The 16,158-nt window shown below is 34.9% G+C and overlaps 1 protein-coding gene and 1 long non-coding RNA gene across 2 annotated transcripts; both read left to right on the top strand.

Annotated features, from left to right (window-relative positions):
- The first annotated feature begins 11,817 nt into the window (after window positions 1–11,817).
- LOC144568448 (putative fructokinase-6, chloroplastic) lies at window positions 11,818–14,525 on the top strand. The gene is made up of 7 exons (XM_078318803.1): window positions 11,818–12,175; window positions 12,378–12,595; window positions 12,784–12,996; window positions 13,164–13,361; window positions 13,455–13,592; window positions 13,976–14,092; window positions 14,185–14,525. Exons 1-7 carry the CDS (start codon window positions 12,019–12,021, stop codon window positions 14,317–14,319), a joined length of 1,176 nt encoding a protein of 391 aa, XP_078174929.1. The 5' UTR covers window positions 11,818–12,018; the 3' UTR covers window positions 14,320–14,525.
- A 630-nt stretch (window positions 14,526–15,155) lies between these two features.
- On the top strand, window positions 15,156–15,611 carry LOC144568055 (uncharacterized). The gene is made up of 3 exons (XR_013515588.1): window positions 15,156–15,233; window positions 15,291–15,444; window positions 15,544–15,611. It is a non-coding gene; the product is annotated as an uncharacterized LOC144568055 (long non-coding RNA).
- Window positions 15,612–16,158: the final 547 nt, after the last annotated feature.

Here is a 16,158-nt window from a genome sequence, read left to right as displayed (position 1 = left end):
TATTCTCCTACTCTCTTTTCAAAGTAACTTTCTTAACTGTCTTTTATTCTCTCATTTACATTTATCCTCGCATTAATTAATATCCTTTAATAACAATCCCTGCATTAATTATACAGTCCTCTTAATAACAATCATCGCATTAATTATACTGTTCTCTAATAACAATTTCCGCTAACTTATTTATCTGTTTATTTATGTTCAAGAAAATATTTACCATTGTTTTGACCAGTATTTATCATTATGTATCAGAAGTATCTATCATTGTCCCTGACATGATAATACTTTGATTTGATTAAACATTACTTATTAACAAGTTTAAGAACAAAGTTCAAAAAAATATTTATCATTTTTCTGATAAGTATTTATCATTGTTTTTGACGTACATATGTTTTACTGAAAATTACAATTATGTCTGAAAAGTATTTATCCATGTAACATAAAGTATTTATCATTGCTTTTGAGAAGTATTTATCGTTGTCTTTGACATACATATATTTTACTTAAAATTGCAATTTAAAGTTGATAAAAATTGATAACGACCAATTTTTTTTAAAAAAAATAACGTTATATGGTTTAAATTATTTATATGAAAAATATACATTAAACTTCCATTTGACCGATTATTATATATGAATTCATATAAAATCATAACATATTTCAATTCATGCAACATATATACATATTGTCTTTTGTATACATATAATCCCATGTGATCCACATAACATATACTTCTCAAGATCCAATATAATATTTGTATAGAAGTTATATCCTTACCACTTAGTAACCATGTGATCAAGGTTGGGCTCATGTTGCCAAAATACTTGGTTATGATCTAGTTTGGACCAAAATTTCATACATATTTAGTTGTATTAGATCTAACATATTAAAAAAGAAGTGTGTATGTGATCCATGACATGGTGCCTCTTAGTTAAAGGTCTCCAACAAAATTGCATCTCCAATGAAAAAAATACAAGGATCAACATATATGTGCATACATACATAAGAAAATTATAATGTGTATACATACATACATATAATTCTTAGTTAAAATTTTCGTCCAAAATTATAAGAAAATATTTATACATAAGAAAATTACAATTATGTCTGAGAAGTATTTATCCATGTAACATAAAGTATTTATTCATGCAACATAAAACATTTATCATTATACTTGAGAAGTCTTTATCATTGATGTTTTGCTAAAAGTTGCATTTATGTCTGAAAAATATTTATCCATGTAATATAAAGTATTTATCATTATGTCTGAGAAGTATTTATTATTGATGTTTTACTGAAAGTTGCAATTATGTTTGAAAAATATTTATCCATGTAGTATAAAATATTTATCCATATAACATAAAATATTTATCATTATGTCTAAGAAGTATTTATCATTGGGTGAGGGGATTGTTTATTTAATGGTCCCCAGTTGTGTGGGGACAATCCAAAAAAAAAGAGAATTTTGTGTGGGGATAACTGACAAGTATTTATGAGGGGATTGTTTATTTAATGGTTGTCACACCCCGCGACCACGGGATGCAACAGTCTCCCGCCGTAAGCATACAACGCCGTGTATACTTACAAGGCTATTCAAATCTTACTCAACAATTAAACAGATAATAATATAAACTAAGTTTATATTTACACAAATCAGAGTACACAGTCTGGTCAGAATATAATACAACATAAGTATCTCATCCGGATACCAACCATAAGGCCTACCCTAAATCTATACAACAAAACATATCTAGGGTTATCAAGTGGTAAGCTACTAAGGCCTACTACTCTCGTGCCTCTCCGGAATCAGTCGCACCAGTACCTGTAAAATAACCGGGAGGGTGGGGGTGAGAATAAATTCTCAGTGCGAATTTTGCCACAGTTTAGACTATTGGACTTGCAATCAAACTCTATATTCAACAATGAAACCCAAACAATAACAGTTCAAACAGATATATATAATCATAAATAACAGAATGCCAATGCTCGACAACAGTTTAATCAACCTGAAACACAGTTTACGGAATTTCCAAGATGAATTTCAAACACAACATATATTTTGGCTTAACTCAATTCAATAACTCAATTCAGTAGGGCTTGTAGCAAATACAGATGTTCTTTCGAGCTGAACCATTATCAAACCCACATCTGTAGGGTTACAGACGCCTACAGATGGCCAACCGCTGGACCCTTTATCTGACACCCATCTGCAATCGCTTGGCTTAACAGTTTATTACGGTCTGGTTCAAATCATATAAAGAAAATCCTCTTTGGAATCATTCCAATAGTCGTAATATTCAATTGACCTTCAAAATGCATTAACCCGTAGGAGAATGCTACCGAGTCACAGATGTTACACATGTCACCCACGAGTTCCATTCACATCTCATAACATAATCACCTTCCTTCGTCCCAACCGGTACTGGGAATATCGAGGGCCGTTCACCTAAGGCCATTTAGGATCCTGGGAATCCAAGTCAGCATACAAGCCCGACTTGGCAAATTCATTGGATCCAAGTGCTTAACTTCGTAAATCCATTCACATACATTCACATACACAGTTCGTGGTGACTTTCAATCAAAATCAGATCACAATAGATCAACATAACCTATAACCATACCAGCATGCAAATCATTCAATTCAGATCAATTCGAGTTTAATTTGATTGGGCTATGCAAATGCTCTACACAATTCAGTGATGCAATCAATGATATTCAACATGACAAACGAATACACAGTTTAATTCCTGAAAATAAAGTATCAAACAAGTCCAAGAATCCCGTACCTTAGTATGACGAGCGTACCGCTTAATTTAAGGATCGGACGTCTCGTATTGCCTCGCTAAGTCTTGCTCAACCGAACCTACACCTATATTATACGTATACTTGGTTTAATTTGGATTCAGTGGTCCATACGTTTACTTAGGGTTTGTACAGTCCTAAATCAATTCTTATGTTTTGGTATCGATTCTTTTCGGTTCCTTCTTTCTTATTAAAAATCTCATAGAACGGTGCACAATTGCATCTAGGCCCTCTAGCCATATACCCTTTCACTTTGGTAACCATCAATCACCGTTTCACTACTTTGGTTCTCGGATCAATTCAATTTACCGATTGGTTAACCCTAATTTGGTCAAAACCTCAAATCAGTCGTTAAATGTTCTAAAAATTCACGATCAGGAGGCAACCCTACGGATTACAAGTCTAATTGGTCGGGTTAAACAAATCAAATCACGATTATGCCAACTTTCAATTTTGGCACGAAACCCTAGAAATCAGATTTCACAAATCGGAAGAAATCGGGAAAAAGATTGACAAACAAACTAGTAAGGAGTGTAGAGGAACTAGTCCTCGAGCAATTCGAACACAAATCTCGAGTTTAAAACGAGAATCTGAGAAATCGAGAAAATTCGAGGTTTCGAAAGAAAGAAGGAGAGAAAGAAATACCAAATAAGAGGGTTCGGAGAGATCCTCGGCTGCCTACCCGGTTCCAAACTCGATTTCTCGCAACAATCGGAAGTCTGGAAGAAACGGGAACTTCTCACACTCTTTTTCTTCTATTTGGGCGAAAATCTCATGAAAATGGGGAATGGTGAAGAGAGAGAGAGAGAAGGTTGGATTTGAGTTTTAGGGTTAAAATTTCCCTGAATGCGGATGCACCCATCCGCACTGCGGGTGGCTTGACCCGCACTCGAGACTTGGAAAGTTGTCAACAGAAATTTCAGAAAATCCGAGCCTAGTGCGGATGAACTCCACCCGCACTGCGGGTCAACCTCATCCGCACCCAGTACTTAGCCGATTTCAGGAAGTTTAACACAGAAATTCATGAGTGCGGCTGCACCCATCCGCACTGCGGATCCCTCACTCGCACTCACTACTTAGTCAATTTTAGACCCAATTCCAGAAAAAGTCTGAGCCAACTGCGGATGCCTTCCACCCGCACTGCGGGTCCATCCATCCGCACTCAGTACTTAGAAAATTCAGACCAACACAGAATTGCATGAGTGCGGATGCACCCACCCGCACTGCGGGTCAATCCCATCCGCACTGAGCCTATAAAATTTCAAAATCTCGAAATTTCGATGCGGTTTCGATTCACACTTAACTTACTTATTTAGGGGAACCTTAATTAAGGTTTAAACTTCCATTTTATTAGTACAATTAGCTTGATTCTTGCTTTTAATTCATTCGAATTTAATTGTAAAAAATTTCGTAACGTAACAATGGTCTCCAGTTGTGCGAGGACGATTAAAAAAAACATAAATTTTGTGCGAGGACAATTGTTGGATTGATTTATTCTTTCATAAATAGAGATCATTGCGTATGGATTAATACTTTGCAAATTCAAGATAAATAATTTGATGCTTCAACTTAAATACTAACAGTTTACGAAACGCTTATTAATGACTGAGCGGTCCCCCCATGATTTTTTGGCAGTTTGTGAGGGGTTTTTTGCGGGGATAAAGCTACGGGGATTGTTATCAGGATCCTTCTTTGTAATTTCTAAGTGATTTATTGTGTAAAGTTTTTTCTCATCATGCTAAATTTCAATTCGCACGACTTGACGGCCCGACATTTTTATTTATATCTATTATTTAATATATTTTACCACAAATAATCAATGTTTTGAATTTTTTTTAAATACTCGAACAACAAGAATTTCTTGCGGTTTGAGATTTAATTTTTTTTTTGCACTATATATCTTTAAATTTTGAAAAAAAATTATTATTATCTTGTAAATGATATATATTGAACAATCATGAATAATTTTAATGATATTTGAATAATAAATGAAAGTGTAATCCATTACAAAAATAAGCAAACACACACAATAAATAGTAAATGCATTTAAAAATAATTATATGGATAATTCTTGAATAATCTCTTAGGCTTTTGAAAAAAACTAAACTCAATCGTTGTTTGTCTACTGTTCGCACAAAAGTATGCTATACACAAAGTTTCAGGTACAGCTAGCTGTACCCTTTTAAACCGTGATTTAGCTTTCGAATTAGGTTGCAAGTGCACAACTTTCGTTCAAGAGTATAATCAGGTATCGATCCTCAGGAACGGTACAGTTCAACTCTGAACCTTTGCTTGTCTCGGTTAGGTACTAGATTTTGAGAAAAGATTGGTTTGATTTGTTTAAATTCCTAAATTCAATAACAGAAAAGGAAAGCAATTAAACGTTTGGTTTTACTTTGATTTAAAACGAAGTTTCTAGGGTTTCAGATTTCATCCTCAACTCTGCCTCTCTGGACCTTCACGCGACCCGCATGGTTTCCCACGCGACTCGCGTGGTCCTCGAGTGAATGCAGCATTTGACCTGTTTTTGAGTTATTTACTTGTGTAAGGATCTGTTGACCGTACCTATTGTTCCTAAACCTCAACTCTCGTTTATTGGCTTAATGAACCTGGTAAGGATGTGCAACTTCACCTTCTTAGATCTACAACCTCAAACTCTCGTTTATTGGTGTTCAACCTAAGTCAATTGTCTGGTTTGCTAAAGGTATCCACTATCTCTCAATAAATGGAAATTTCACCTCTCGGATCTAAGATCTACCTCAAATACTTGATCTAATTACAAGAAACATTAAGGTCAAAGTACTAGAAGAGATGCAAGAAACATTCAACAGTAGACATCAAGATTCATTCAAACAATCACAATCAAGCAATAGAAGAATAATACTTAGGCAATCAAACACAAGAAAAGCTCAAATTCAAGTTCAATGCATACAGACATAATCTTAGATTACATTAACCCTAGAAACAAGATAGATCTACTCAAGCATCATAAAGAAAGAGATAAGAGAAGAAATCATGATAAAACCGAAGGAGAAATTGGATCTAAGAAGAATCTTCCAATCTTCACTCCTCAGCTCCTCCTCTTTCTTGAACGACACTCCAAAGGCCTTGAGATTTGAATTCTTGAATTTCTCAACTACCCCTCCAGTGGCAAAGGGTGGTCTATTTATAAGCTTTCCAAAACGAATACTTCAAATCTGGGCCTTTACTGGACTTCATTGGGCTTCCGCTGTCTGCTTTGGGAACTCTGGACGCGAGTCGCGTCACCAGTGATGCGACCCGCGTTGGAACCTGTCTGATGTGCCTCGTGTCTGTGGTAGAGTCAGGGCATGATGCTACCAGCGTCAGGTCTGATGCTACCTGCATCGACTCTGGTGCTACCTGCATCGACACTGATGCTACCCGCATCGACTCTGATGCTACCCGCATCAGAGTCTCAGAATGTCAGTAACTTCCCTGATTTCGCCAGTTTTATGCAAAATAAGAATGAAGGCGCAGCAGTACCACATTCTATAGATATTCAATTTAATAGACGCTATTTGATGGTTTAAAATACATATTTTGGTATGGGAATTGGTTAGAACAATATATCAAATATGGTGATATCATCTCCGTTGATATAAAACTTAAACTGAATTTTTGAAGCACTAAATGATGTTTTTTTACAAAATCCGGATCTGTCTCGTCCCCCCCTTTTCGAATTGGGGTCATACGTGCAAATCTGACTTTCCTAGCCAACGTTTTTTTTTTAAAAACGATGCTTCCGTGCAAAAACACCGATAACGCACCGATATTTTATGCCCAGCTTAACGACGACAAAAGTGCATAGATGTTTCATTGCCAAAACATCGATAACGCACCCATACAGATTGACCATAACCGGTATTAGTGTTTTTCAAAGCCTAAGAGATTATTCAAGAATTACCCATATAATTATTTAAAAATATATTTACTATTTATTGTGTCTGTTCGCTTATTTTTTTAATGGATTACGGTTTTATTTATTATTCAAAGGTCATTAAAATTATTTATGATTGTTTAATATATCTCCTTTACACGATAATTATTATTATTATTTTCAAAATTCAAAGAGATATAATGCAACGGGGTTTTTATAGTGTAAAAAATTAAATTAAATTAAATCCCAAAATGTAAGAATTTCTTGCAGTTTGGAATAAAAATTTCAAACCACAATGGTATTTTTAAAAAAATTTCAAAACCTTGATTATTTGTGGTAAAATATATTAAATAATGAATATAAATAAAATGTCGGTTCGACGGCTCACAGAGAGCGATTTTTTTTCATTTTTGGGTAGCTTTTTTATGTAACGATTTTAACAGTTAGATCTCGATCAAGAAAAACCACTAACCAAGTTTGAGGTCCAGTCCAATAATAAACAATTTACAAATCCAGTAGTAAACAATTAAGATTATATACGGGTCAAAGCCTATTTAGTATTTACCAAAATCAAGATGTAAACTACTTACCCTGTTGGAATGTGGCTCCGTCCTCGTCATGGTTGCTTTCTCTTGATTATTTTGAATTGTAAATTTGAAATGGTACGTTATAACTTATAATAATTATTTGATTTACTACTGCATAGTATATGACCAAGTATATATATATGGTCATCGTTTTTGTTTCCTATATGTTTAATCGTGTCTCTTGCTAATATTCAGACTTGTGATAGCCAAAATGCATTAAACTCAAAAAATTCTCTTTTGAATTAATGCAGAAGATGCGGATTCCTCTGTTTCCATGTGAGCTAGCTTATTCTGATGAACTGATTAAATTAGATGCATCTACTGGACTACACCGATGTCGTAATTTTAGTTTTAATTTCTCTGTGAATTAATTATCACTTAACGTCATCATAATTATCAATTGATGTTAGTGAAGTAGCACTTAACTGTATTTAAAATTTTTTTTCTTTTTTATCTTTTCAGATTTTAATTTTAATTTCTGTGTGAATTATCACTTGGTGTCATGAATAATATATCTGCTTCAAAATATTTTTGTTTGCAATTATTTACAATTATAATTTTCATGTCCGTGTAAATATCGCACTAGTTTAGTTGCTATTGGCACACTTTGTTGTTCTTAAAAAGGAAGGTAGAGGCTCAAGTGAAGATTAATTTTGGCAATTAATTATGTATGCTATACAATTTGTTAGTAGTTCTGATCAAATTATTTAAAATATTCTTATGTACTACTGTAGTGTGCTCAATAATGTTTAGCTCTACGGTGATTCACTATATGGAACAATTAAAAATTAATTTGAGATAAGTCAGTAGTTTAAATTCAGACTTAGATAAAGGTACTCTTCTGATTTTAAAGAACTATGAACAAATCACAGGCTTAAAAATAAACAGGAACAAGAGCACTTTTGTACCTTTGGGGATTCCTGACCACCTCACGGCCATGATTCAGAGCTTAATCGCATGTCAACCATCTGAGCTTCCAATGAAATATCTTGGCTTGCCACTAACAAAGAGAAGGCCATCTATGCTGCAATTTCAACCACTCGTAAACGCGGTCCGAAAGAGATTGGCAGGTTGGAAGGCTAACCTACTCTCGTATGGGGGACGAGTAACATTGATCAACTCAGTTCTTTCTGCATTACCTCTCCACTACATGCAGGTTTTCCAAATTTCAAAAGGGATAATCAAGCAAATTGACTCTGTGCGAAGGTGTTTCTTATGGAAAGGCAACGAGGTTTGTAAAGGAATAAATTGTTTAGTAAATCGGGAAACTGTTTGTTCATTAAAAGAGAACGGTGAGAGGTGATTTAGAGAGAGACTTTGTGAGAGGATTTTGTATTTTATTGGCTGCAGTTTATTCAAAATAGATAGATTAGTGAAAATTTTGTAATAGAAAATTTGATGTGCTGAGATGACCTTATAAATATTACTCTTTATTTTATGAAAAAATTGATTATTTGCCACTCCAAAACCTTCAAATTAGAAAAATGCAACTCCAAATTTAGAATTCATCAAAATGCCACTCTAAACTTAAAAAATTCAGAATTTTGCCACTCTAAATTATTAATGGCCAAATTACCCTCCCATCTCTTCTTCTTCGTTTTCTTCTTTCTCCTCCGCCTCCCTCTGCCTACTTCTAAAGGTAATGTCTCCTATACCACCTAGACCGGCACTGGCTGAGGTTGTCTGTATGACTGCCTCAACAGCTGCCTCTAGTTCTTGGGAACCACGAGAAGTCAAATGTGACATAGTACCTGGTGAAAACCAGTGAGAAATTAACTCATCATCCGCTACAACCTCAGATGGAACAGTTGAGGCCACTTCAATATCCTTCTTCACAATAGATAATACTTTCCAAAAGTACCCCATGTCGGCTCGTTCAAGAAAGACACTTAAAACCATGGTGTCAGACAAAAGGCCCATAATTGGGAGATCAATAGCAGCATAGGCATCTTCAGGTGAAATTACGCGAAAAATTACCATGAGCATTGCCCCTAAAAGAGAACCAGCAGTTCGACCAATTGGGAGAAAAGAAATTGCTGGGAAGACAGCCAACATCCAAAAAATACCAAAAGCAATTGAACCAAGAGCTACTTTGATTGGTGGTGCCAAAGCCATTTTGTGCAATTTGTATGGTGGAAACTATAATATTTAGAACTTTGAATATTTGGGATAAGAAGAAAAAGAATGTATCTACAACTATGAAGAATCGATTAATGATTTGACACGATGTAGCACGTAGAGAAGAGTTCTGAAAGAGTTGAATTGGATAATAAGGAAAAGGGTCACAGGAAAAAATTGGAGCGAGAAATAGAGAATTGAAAATAGAAATCTTTATTAAAGTTAATGATTTCTGCTTTCCACTTGAGAAAGAAGAATCAAGCACTCCTTAGCAGCTCCTGAAGCATCTGCTTCCATCCTGTTAATAACAAAAAAAAAATTTGAGAAAGAAATATATATTTAACATAAACTAAAAGTAGGAAAACAAAATGCTACTCTGTTTCTTAATGTATTCCAAGCAAGTTTTAGAGTTTTGTCAATACAGTATAGAAATTAAGGCACGGGTCAGAACCAGGGAGGTAGAGGAGAAGAAGAGATGGAGAGGGTAATTTGGTCATTAATAATTTAGAGTAGCAAAATTCTGAATTTTTTAAGTTTGGAGTGACATTTTAATGAATTCTAATTTTAGAGTGGCATTTTTCTAATTTGAAGGTTTTGAAGTGACAAATAATTAATTTTCCCTTATTTTATTTAATACAAAAATGTCAGAGGGCACCTTGCCCCTGACCTTCAAAAAAAAAAAAATTCAGACTTACACAATTGAACTGTGTACACAAGTGGAATTAGAAAATCAAGACAGAAGATGAATGAATGAGTACTATGTAATTTATTTACGAGAGAGATTAATAATAATATTTTTTTTGGCATAAATTTAAAATTTCAAACGACAAAAACGAAAATTTTCAGTTAATTTTAGGTATTTTTTTTCTTTTACCCACTTCCGTTGTACGTGAAAAATACAAATGTCGCCGTTTTCATGAAAAGGACGAGCATTGATGGCATTTCAATTATAGATGTTCATTTTTAAAGTTAAGAAATTCTAAATTAGTAATTTTAAATAAAGTCGATCTAGATTATTAATATTTGATGGAGGTTTAAATGAGTTCAAATAAAAGGGTGAAAATAGTAAAAAAAAATTCCTTTACACACAAAGACAAAATAATTAAGTTAGACCATTTATGTATAGATGGTTCAATTTAGGTCGACCCAAAATTAGATTTGAATTATTTTAAACCATCACACTTATTCCGTATTCAGTAATCTAAAGAAAAACTAAATTTCTTATTTTAAAATTTAATCCTCAATTAAATATGAATTTTTAGGATAAGGATAAGCGATATCCTCGTATTTTCTGTATTTATTCACGGGGTAAGTTAGTTGGGAAATTAACTGAGAAGGTTAGTTAGGAATTCACATTAGTGACATTCCCCGAGATATCTCAAAAATTTGAGTTGATTTGTAAAAAATCCTGACACTTCATATTTTTTAAATACGAATCTAAAAAATTTGAGTTGATTTCTAAAAAATCCGGACCCTTCTATATTATAAGAATCGAGTTGAAATGTCTCATTATTTTGATGCTCCACTCATACTCCACATCATTATTTTTATTTTTAAAGTACAAATACTTGATTCAAACCGTTCAACATGATCTCCATAAATAAAATGTGCCAACAAACCAAATTATATATTCTTCTTTCGATTTTTTTTACTATTTGTTAAGATATGTATAAAATCAGAATATTCTGAACTATTCAAAAACAATAATTTTGTATTTATCTAAAATAAAATAATTCTAAAAAAATATAAAATTTGGCATTCAAGTACATTTTAATACGTATATCATGTTGAACGATTCAAATTAGCTGCTTGAACCTTGAAAACAAAAATGAAAATATGAAACATGATTGAAGCATAAAAGCAAATAAGTTTTTAACCTTACTCTGTTAATTAATTCCATACATCTAAATAGAAACCATAATAATTTTTGACATCAGTCTGAAATAAACTGAAAAGTTTAGCTATCTATAAGTTAGCATCTATCCTTGTTCCGAAAATATCCAAATTAAATGAGCAAAATCTCAAAATAGGAGTCCTAAACCAAGCTTTTTCTCAAAATGGCCTACGCCACGGTGCCCCCGGAACGCTATCCTTTGTGGAGTTTTTCCGTGCGGAGCTGTGCGACGCTTTTAATCTGGTTCGTTCGTTTCGGATCGGACGGACTGGATTAAGGGTTCACCAAATTTTGAGTTTTTTTTTAAATTCAGGCAAAATTTGATCTGGTCCGTCCGATTCGAAACAAACGGACCAGATTAAAGCTCCGCACGGAAAAACTCTGCGGAGGATCCCTATTACTGTATAAAAAAAAAATTCAGAGTCAATTCAGAACAATAAACGAATTCATTGCTCCTGCTCTCGCCACCAAACGCCACACAACTACACAAGTACACAACTCAACACATCAGAATTCAGAAAGGAGAACCGCAGTTCCGTCGTAAAAGATCCGAAGACAGCAACAACTTTCTCTTTCCAAGTGCCCGCCACCAGTTTCATTCTGATTGTGGGCCCCAGTCTACAGTGATTCATTCTCCCCTGACCTCCTCCCTCTAGCCTCTTTGTCGCCTTCTCTTCTCTCCTCGGCCGTATCGCCTAATCGGAGTCGGTGAACTTAATTAAATGGCTCTGCAAGCTGCTACTCCCTTTGCTCCTCCTTTCTCTTCAAATTCTCCGATTAAATTCCAGTTAAAAACTGCGAGATTGCCTATAATCCCATATGCTCACCCTTCTCTTTCTCTCTTTTGCGCTTCCTCTTCAAATCTTCTTAGATTTTCAGGTTGGATTCTGATCAAACTGAATTTTGTTACTCGTAAGTCATAGCAGGGAAATTGAACCCTCAAATTGATCAAAAATGTCCATTGAACCCTCAAATTACATATTTTAATCTCACTGAAGCAGTGATTTATCTAATCTGGTACCAACTGGGTGCTGACGACTGAAATCAAACTGATAATATCATACTTAAAATTTTGTGCTAGGTTGTACGAAAGCATTTTCAAGCGCTGATGGCTTCCTGGAGCCCAGTGAATCAGCTGATGTGGTGTGTTTTGGAGAAATGCTGATCGATTTTGTCCCTACCGTCAGCGGATTATCACTGTCTGAAGCGCCGGCTTTCAAGAAGGCCCCAGGTGGGGCCCCTGCTAACGTTGCTGTTGGAATTGCCCGACTTGGAGGCTCCTCGGCCTTTGTTGGAAAGGTATATGTTTGAATTACAAGCTGGTGCAACATTAATGACACATGTCAAACTCAAATTGGTACAACATTAATGGTCGCATATGCCAATAGTTGATACCAAAGTCCAGTGATACTATGCTTGTTCGTACAACTGACTGCAAATAAAAGGTGCGCAAACTTTGCTTATCTTTTACCCAAAACATTAAACAGGTCGGAGAAGACGAGTTTGGTTACATGCTGGCGAACATTTTGAAAGAAAATAGTGTGAATAATAGCGGGTTGCGGTTTGACTCGGGTGCACGCACAGCTCTAGCTTTTGTGACACTGAGAAGCGATGGTGAGCGTGAATTCATGTTTTACCGCAACCCTAGTGCCGATATGCTTCTCAAAGAGGAGGAGCTTGATCTTGACCTCATAAGAAAGGTACATTTATTTCCTGTTTTACGGCTTCTTTAGTTATTATTTTTCTAATCAAACTTATTATTTAAGTATTGATATCAGTAATATCGAATAATGAAACTTGTAAATTACTGCAACACAGACTATTTATTAGATTTTAAGCATCATCTGTTAAATCATGTCGTTTACAGGCAAAAATTTTCCATTATGGTTCAATAAGCCTCATCACTGAGCCATGTAGATCGGCACACATGGCAGCTGCTAAAGTGGCAAAGGAAGCAGGGGTTTTTTTGTCTTATGATCCGAATTTGAGGCTTCCCCTGTGGTCGTCGGTTGATAGTGCTAGAGAGGGCATACTGAGCATTTGGGATATTGCCGATATCATCAAAGTAGTTTTCTTTCTTCTTACATAATTTTTTGTTTTGCCTAATTGCTCAAGTTGTTATTGCTTAGGTCAAGTTTGTTTACTTTTTGTTAAATAGATAAGTGAAGAGGAGATATCATTTCTTACACGAGGAGAGGATCCATATGACGATGCTGTTGTGAGAAAGCTTTTTCATCCTAATTTAAAGTTACTTCTTGTGACTGAGGGGTCTGAGGGCTGTAGGTATTATTCCAAGGTAATCAATTCTGAAGTACATAATTATTAAAAAAAACACACACAATTCTAAAATACCCACAATTTTTTTTTTATATATGTTAAAATGGAGCGCAATGTAATATGACATTTAGTTTACTAAACATATAGAAACGCTGCATCTTCTCCTATAAACTGAAAATTGTCCAAAATGCGACGCCTTGTTGTTTTTATTTTTACAATGAGAAAAAGAAATAGAGGTGATTTGGTATTTTTAAGGAATGAAGAGACGAGGGTACATATAACATATGGTATATTTTTTGTTTCGCATGAGATGTTGATTTTTCATAGGCTGACATTGTAATTCTTCTTTCATTATTGTTATTCTATATGGTAAAACTTAGCTTAAGAATATGTGTACAATAGGAATTTAGTGGAAGAGTGCCTGGAATAAAGGTTTCTGCTGTCGACGCCACTGGAGCTGGAGATGCTTTTGTTGCCGGCATTTTGTCCCAGTTGGCACTGGATCAATCGCTAATCAAGGTACAACACAATAAATTTGTTCAATATTTTTCGAAAATGGTTGTTGCTTTAAAAATACCTACTGATGCTTGTTTGAATTTTGTGATTAATAGGATGAAGTCCGCCTAAGAGAAGCTCTTAAGTTTGCGAATGCATGTGGTGCTTTAACTGTGACAGAGAGAGGGGCAATACCGGCATTACCAACTCGTCAAGCAGTTCTAGATGCATTAGTAAATGTGCCTGCTTGACCATTTTTTTGTTCCGTAATATGAATTTGTGTTATAAAAAAATGAAAGTAAATTGCGGCTTGGTGAAGCTGGAGTACATAAACTGCCAGCATTAGATTTCCTTGTGGAATTAATTTTTCCTGCTGAGAATATTTTGCCAGTGTAACTATTTTGCCAGTGTAACTATTTTATGAATTGATAATCATATAATTATAACTGCTGACAAATGCTTTATTTATTTCATTGAGGTTGGCACTGATTCTTGTTATGCTAGTAGTATTACATCCCGGGATGGAAAGCAAAGCAGGTCACAACAGGTTGAATGTGGTAAAAAAAAAACCCGGCTGCAAATTTACCACTAGTCAGTGATTTGATCTGAGATTTTGGGTTGGCATCTTTGTATCGTCCATCTCTAATTGCAAATGTAAATCAGACCTTGTGCTGTTCATAGTGCGGATTTCTCAGTTCGTCATCATATCACTTTCCCTTAGGGAGATATTTTCTGATACGAAACTGTCTTTTTGTTCACTTCAGTTTAATCTCTTCTATGTTCTTTGATAGAATGAGTTTTGAGTACAAAAATACTCCAGATAAGCTAGCTTCTGTTTTGGGCTCTATAATTTTATCGCTTACAGCATTTATCAATTTGAAACCTAATGTAAGGAGAGTCGCTTATACACTATGTTACCCCGATACTTTATATGGTCCCGTATCGTATCGTCGTATCTTTATCGCTTTGAAAATTACTGTATTGCCGTATTCGTATTGTATCCGATACGATACCTGTACCCGTATCCAGCATAGTTATACCAAAACAACAAATAAAACAAAAATCTGACACTACAACCAATTGTTACTTTTTTTCAAATTGTCACCTGATCTGATTTCTTGAACCTCAGAGCCTGAGATGAACTGTAGTCTATACAGTCCTAACCGTTGGATGGAATTGTGATTAAAATTTCCCATTCTTCAGTAAATACATTTGCTGCCAGTATTTTTTTTTTTCTTTTTCGTTTAGAAAAAAATGTAAAGAGCGACTCGCATTAGTAATGAAGTTCCCGGCCCCAGGCCACCCTGCAAAGACCAACGCAATTTTACTCTCATATTCAACTGCCTCTGATCATCTCCACATGTTACCAGACTCAGGTACCATGTGTTGTACAATTTTTCAGAAAATTTCAAAATTTCCATTTTGTCCGGCGTTATGCCAGGTCACCGTCTATGTCGGTTCAGGTTCAGGTTCAGGTTCAGGTCAAGTATGTGCCTCATTTCACAAGCTAAGGTTACAATCCACCACTGTGCAAAGCGGACTGTGATGTATAGATCAGCTAGCACTCATCAGAAGTTGTTCTTTTTGAAAAATAGTGGTATTACCACCGATTTTATAGAAATCAAAGCATACCTGATATGGTACCTAAAATAGGTACCAAAATCAAATATGAAAAGTCATACATCAAGTCATCATCAACAAACATAAAAGCATACAAGGAGAGATAGTACTACATCAAAAGCTAAACTGGAAACAAAATGAATACTAAGCAAAATAAAAGTCTCAAAAAGTAATCACATCACAGGAGACTAGTAATCCAAGAGATCCTCATCCGACATCTCGTCTCCAGACATATGATCTGGGGGGTTGCCAGCTCCAAGAGCTTGAATGGATACCTCTTCCTCCTCCAGTATTTGATCTGGAAGGTCCTTAACATCACATGGAAGCATTAGACTTAATTTTAAGTATGAATTATCAGAGCTAGACTTACACCAAAAAGTAGCTAAAGAGATTATCTTAAACCCTAATGATTTAACAGAAAGGGGAGTAGTATTATCATTAAAAATAATTTTATTTCTTTCTAACCATAC

The sequence above is a fragment of the Carex rostrata genome, chromosome 17 (assembly GCF_964058835.1).
Source record: "Carex rostrata chromosome 17, lpCarRost1.2, whole genome shotgun sequence".
Taxonomy (NCBI): Eukaryota; Viridiplantae; Streptophyta; class Magnoliopsida; order Poales; family Cyperaceae; genus Carex; species Carex rostrata.
Note: the sequence above shows the minus strand (reverse complement) of the source record. Positions and strands in the feature narration are given on the sequence as shown.

Coding starts and splice junctions, on each gene's coding strand:
- LOC144568448 (XM_078318803.1), top strand. CDS start 12,019: ATGGCTCTGCAAGCTGCTACTCCCTTTGCTCCTCCTTTCTCTTCAAAT. Junction 13,362..13,454: donor ATATTGCCGATATCATCAAA/GTAGTTTTCTTT, acceptor TTTGTTAAATAG/ATAAGTGAAGAGGAGATATC. Junction 14,093..14,184: donor TGGATCAATCGCTAATCAAG/GTACAACACAAT, acceptor TGTGATTAATAG/GATGAAGTCCGCCTAAGAGA.